Source organism: Fukomys damarensis, unplaced genomic scaffold (genome assembly GCF_012274545.1).
Source record: "Fukomys damarensis isolate Sample0158 unplaced genomic scaffold, DMR_v1.0_HiC HiC_scaffold_16, whole genome shotgun sequence".
Taxonomy (NCBI): domain Eukaryota; kingdom Metazoa; phylum Chordata; class Mammalia; order Rodentia; family Bathyergidae; genus Fukomys; species Fukomys damarensis.
This window is the reverse complement of record NW_022900928.1, coordinates 88542496-88546609: the sequence shown is the minus strand read 5'-3', so window position 1 is coordinate 88546609 and position 4114 is coordinate 88542496. Positions and strand designations below refer to the sequence as shown.

Below are 4114 nucleotides of genomic sequence, written 5' to 3'. Positions count from 1 at the left end.
AGGCATGCAACACCTGCCAGGCCAGCACCACCGGGCTCAGGGCCATGTTCACGGCGGCTAGCAGCAGCACCGTGCGCCCCCAGCGTGCCGCCAGGGCGCCTCGTTGGTCGCTGCGCTTATAGGCTTCAGGCAGCTCCCAGCCCCCGCGGAAGAGTGAGAAGGGCCCACGAAAGAGCAGCAGGTCGACATTGAGTGCCAGGCCACGGCTGAGGAAGGCGACGCTGCCTCCCCATGGCAGCGGACAGTGGGCCGGCAGCAGGCCCTTGTTGGCCAGTGCCACCTGGTAGTTGGTGTAGCGCAGGATGCGATGGTGTACGTCCAATTCGGTCAGCGGCCGGGGCTGCACACACAGACCCCCACTCCGCTGAAGCTCCAGGAGGCGCGACTGGACCTCTGCCCAGGGAACGGAGCTGAGCTCCTCCTACGTGAGGAGAGGGGCAGTGGTGAGCACCAGCGGCCCTGATTCCCCTCAGTGATGCTGCCCAGTGGGGCCCAACACCCTGCTCAACTCACCAAGACCAAAGCTAGGTCCACTGCTGCCAGCCACTTTTTGGCGTTTTGTCTGCCCCTACACTGCCACTAACTGTAGCACTTGTGACTTCCTCTTCTTTTCTGAATTGCTCCATACCTGATATCCTTGCCACTCAGATGGCCATTAGTCATGTGCTTCTTAGTGACACCTCTTTAGCAGGCTTTGGGTATCTGACCTGGCTCAGCACCTTAAGAGTTGGCAGCTCCTGGGGGAACCTCTCTTTTCCACTTCCTCTGGACCCCAGTCCTCTCCACCTGCTGGTGAGTTTTGAGATCCCCATGCCACCCCTCTCCTGGTCACTTGCACTCTGTCATCACATTAGCCTTCCCAGGACCCTGGCTATGTCCATGTGAGGACACAGTCAGAACTCCCTAAAGAGCTGCAGACCCCATCTTAGCCCCAGGCAGCCTCTCCAGCTCATGCCAGTGTCTCCACTTCCTCTGAAGGAACAAAAGAGAATAGAAGGAAAGAGGAAGAGAGGGGTCAGCAGCCCCCTGGAGGAGCAATAGTCATCGTTCCACTATCCATCTGCTCCGCCAGCCTCCTATCTCCTCTCCGCTCTGTGCCTGGTGTCCCCCTATTCCACCACCTTCTAGAACCCTCCCTTCAGGGCAGGGGAGGGCTGTTCCAAAGGCCCTGTACTTCCTAGGATGAGCAAGAGACTTGTGCTACTGAGGTCTAGAACAAGCAGCAGCAGCAGCAAGAAAGAGAAGAAAGGAAGAGCAGGCAGATAGCACAACTAGGGGACAGTGACAAAGACAACAAGGCCCCTTCAGGATCAGTTTCAGGGTGGCAAAGTCCTGCCCATGCCCGTTGCTTTCCCCACTGTCTTACACTCGAGTTTGGAACGCCCTTCCTGGCCCCATCCTGACCTTCCAAGCCCAGCCTATATTCCTACTGCTCTAGGCAGCCCTTCCCCTCAACACTCATTGTTTTCACCACAAACATGTGACTCTAAGTCATATTCCATGATCCTTTTAAATAAAGGAAGTTGCACAGGGCAAAGGCTCTACTCCCCAAGTGGCAGTGCCTACCTCCTGCGCCCAGTACGATGAGGCTGCTCTCCCGCCACCACCTCAGTACTGGGGTTCGAACCTTGCACTTGCAAGGCAGGTGCAGCGCCACTGAGCTAAATCCCCACCTTCTCACAGCAGACAGTGCCTGTGCAGCTCACCGGAGTGATGTGCAGGGCCTCCCTGTAAAACACCTGGATGTCCCAGTAGCTGAAGAGGTTGCGGAGGGAGCGAAGCAGCTGGAACAGCCAGTAGCAGGCAGCCAGGATGAGGAGGAAGACCAGCAGGGGGCTGGCATGGATCCTGTGTGGAGTCACAGGTATGTGGGCAGTGAGAAACTTAGAGGAGACCAATACCAGGAGCAGGTGACAGGTCTCAGAGTGGGGTCCAGAGAGGAGTCCCCAAAGAGGAACTCACAAGTGTCTACAAAGCTAACACTTGTTGCAAACAACACTGGTGCTTCCTGCTATTTGCAATATCATTCTCCCACAAGTATGCAGTGTTTTCCAGACTCTATAGGATATGCTAAGATGTCACATGTTTAGACCCTGTTTTAAGAAAAAAATACATTTAGGCCAGGCATAGTGGTATATACCTATAAGCCCAGCACTCCCAGGAGGGAGTTCAAGGCCAGTATGGACTACATAGCAATATCTTCCTTCATAAAAACAAACAAAAACACACTTAAAGCCAATCTCAGTTCTGCAGAAGGCGGACAGTTCTAGCCTCACCTGGACATTTTTTTTTTTAACCAGGAATCAAACTCAGGGCCTCCCACTTGCCAGGCAGACTGAGCTACATCCCTGGCTGTTAGTGACTTCTTGAGACCCTGTCTCCAAAAAAATGTTTAAAAGGTCTGGGGAGGCTGGATGTAGTGGCTTATGCCTGTAATCCCAGCATTCGGGAGGCTGAGGCAGGAGGATCGCTGTGAGTTTGAGACCAGCCTGGGCTACATAGTGAGTTCCAGGTCAGTCTCAACTACATAGGGAGACCCTGTCTCAAAAAAAACTAAAAGGTCTAGGGATGCAGCTCAGTGTGAAGGTCCTGGGTTTAATGGCCAGCACCACACATATACACCCACACAAAAATTTTTTAAATATACTTTAAGCCAGGTGTTACGGCTCATAGCTATAATCCCTGCACTTGGGAGGCTGAGGCAAGAGGATCACCATGAGTTTAAGGCCAGTCTGAACCATGAGACATTGTCTCAAACAAACAAAAGCAACAACAACACATTTTAAGTCCTAAGGCCAAAGGCTTTGAGAACTGCTGATCTAGACTAAAGGGCAAGGAGAGTGCTACTCTCTGCTCTTCTACCCCTAAGGTGGGCTTCATAGGGTGGGGACTCCTCCTGGCTATCACTCACCTCTCTGCACACTGGGCAGAGGGTAGGATGGCATCTGACAAGGCCACTTTGCGTTGGACCGGCCAGGGTTTTGTATGGTTGTTTGGTTGATTGGCGAAGAGAATGTCGTAGTCCACGCAGCGAAGGAGGAAGGTTGTGAAGGTGACGATGAAAAGGAATTGTCTATGGGAGGAGGGTGTGGGGACCAGGCGGTGATCAGGCCTGAGGGTCCCCCCATCCCTTGTGCCCTTCAGAGCCTCAGGTTGGCACAAGTTAGACAGACTAGGAGCAGTAGCTGCTGTTAAGGAAGGAAGACACTGGGGGTCAGGGGCTGGGCCAGAGGTCTGAGCTCAGGACTGGGACAGCGTCTCACCCCAGCTGGAAGACGTCCTCCAGAAGGATACAGGTGAAGCCATTCCGTTGGTGGTAGCTGTAGACGTGGCCTGAGTCAAGAAAGAAACCCAAGGCACTGTGCCTGTCCTGAGGAAACTGCCTTTCACTCCTCCACAAGCCCACTGCACCCTCAGAGTCCCCCTGCCAAGGACGTGCCAGCTCCATGCCACCTCCAGTGGCCAAGCACAAAGGATATATTGGTGAAGAATGTGTCCAGGTTCTGGATGTGATGCCAGGAGCCTGGGGACAGAGAGGACCACGTCAAGACATTGTGACCCCAGCACTAAGTCCCAGCCAGGCCAAGCTAGTCCCAAGCCCTCAGCCCCTTCCCCATCCTCACCCCGAAGCCCTTCAGGCACGTGAAGTAAGGGCTGCTGCTCCTCCCCATGGAGGGGTGAGTCTCGGGACCCCTCGGGGTCACAGTCTTCCAGCCTCTCGTAATCCTGCTCTGAGACCAGACGGCCCATCCGAAGCCCACCAGGGTCCTGGGCGCAGCGGTGTGAGGGAGAGGGGGTGGACGAGGCCAGGGAGGGGATGGACTGGGGTCCCCAGGAGGGGGAAGCACAGCTGGGCATTGATGTAGACTGTGCCCGTTTTGGGGGGGTGGCTGGGATGGGCAGGGCAGTGTGGTAGGTCTGAGAAGCCCCTGTCCCCTGTAGACCCAGGCACAGGGAGCCAGAGGTAGGAGGGAACAGTGAAGTGGGGGAGCTTCTTGTATGGGGAGCAGAGGGAAGAGAGAAGACAGAGATCCTCCCTCCCCCAGGTCCCCGACCTGGAGGAGCAGGCAGTGGCGGCAGCATGGGGACCAGGGGCATGGAGCCCGGGTCTCCC

General features: G+C 55.5%; 1 protein-coding gene across 1 annotated transcript in view; it reads right to left on the bottom strand.

Annotated features, from left to right (window-relative positions):
- Atg9b (autophagy related 9B) overlaps nt 1-4114 on the bottom strand; it is a 16105-nt gene that overhangs the window by 10038 nt on the left and 1953 nt on the right. The window contains exons 3-8 of the mRNA XM_033763962.1: nt 3624-4109; nt 3480-3523; nt 3264-3328; nt 2912-3073; nt 1707-1848; nt 14-421 (exon numbers count right to left, since the gene is read on the bottom strand). Of these exons, the coding sequence (XP_033619853.1) occupies nt 14-421; nt 1707-1848; nt 2912-3073; nt 3264-3328; nt 3480-3523; nt 3624-4109 (1307 nt within the window). The remainder of the gene's footprint in view (nt 1-13; nt 422-1706; nt 1849-2911; nt 3074-3263; nt 3329-3479; nt 3524-3623; nt 4110-4114) is intronic.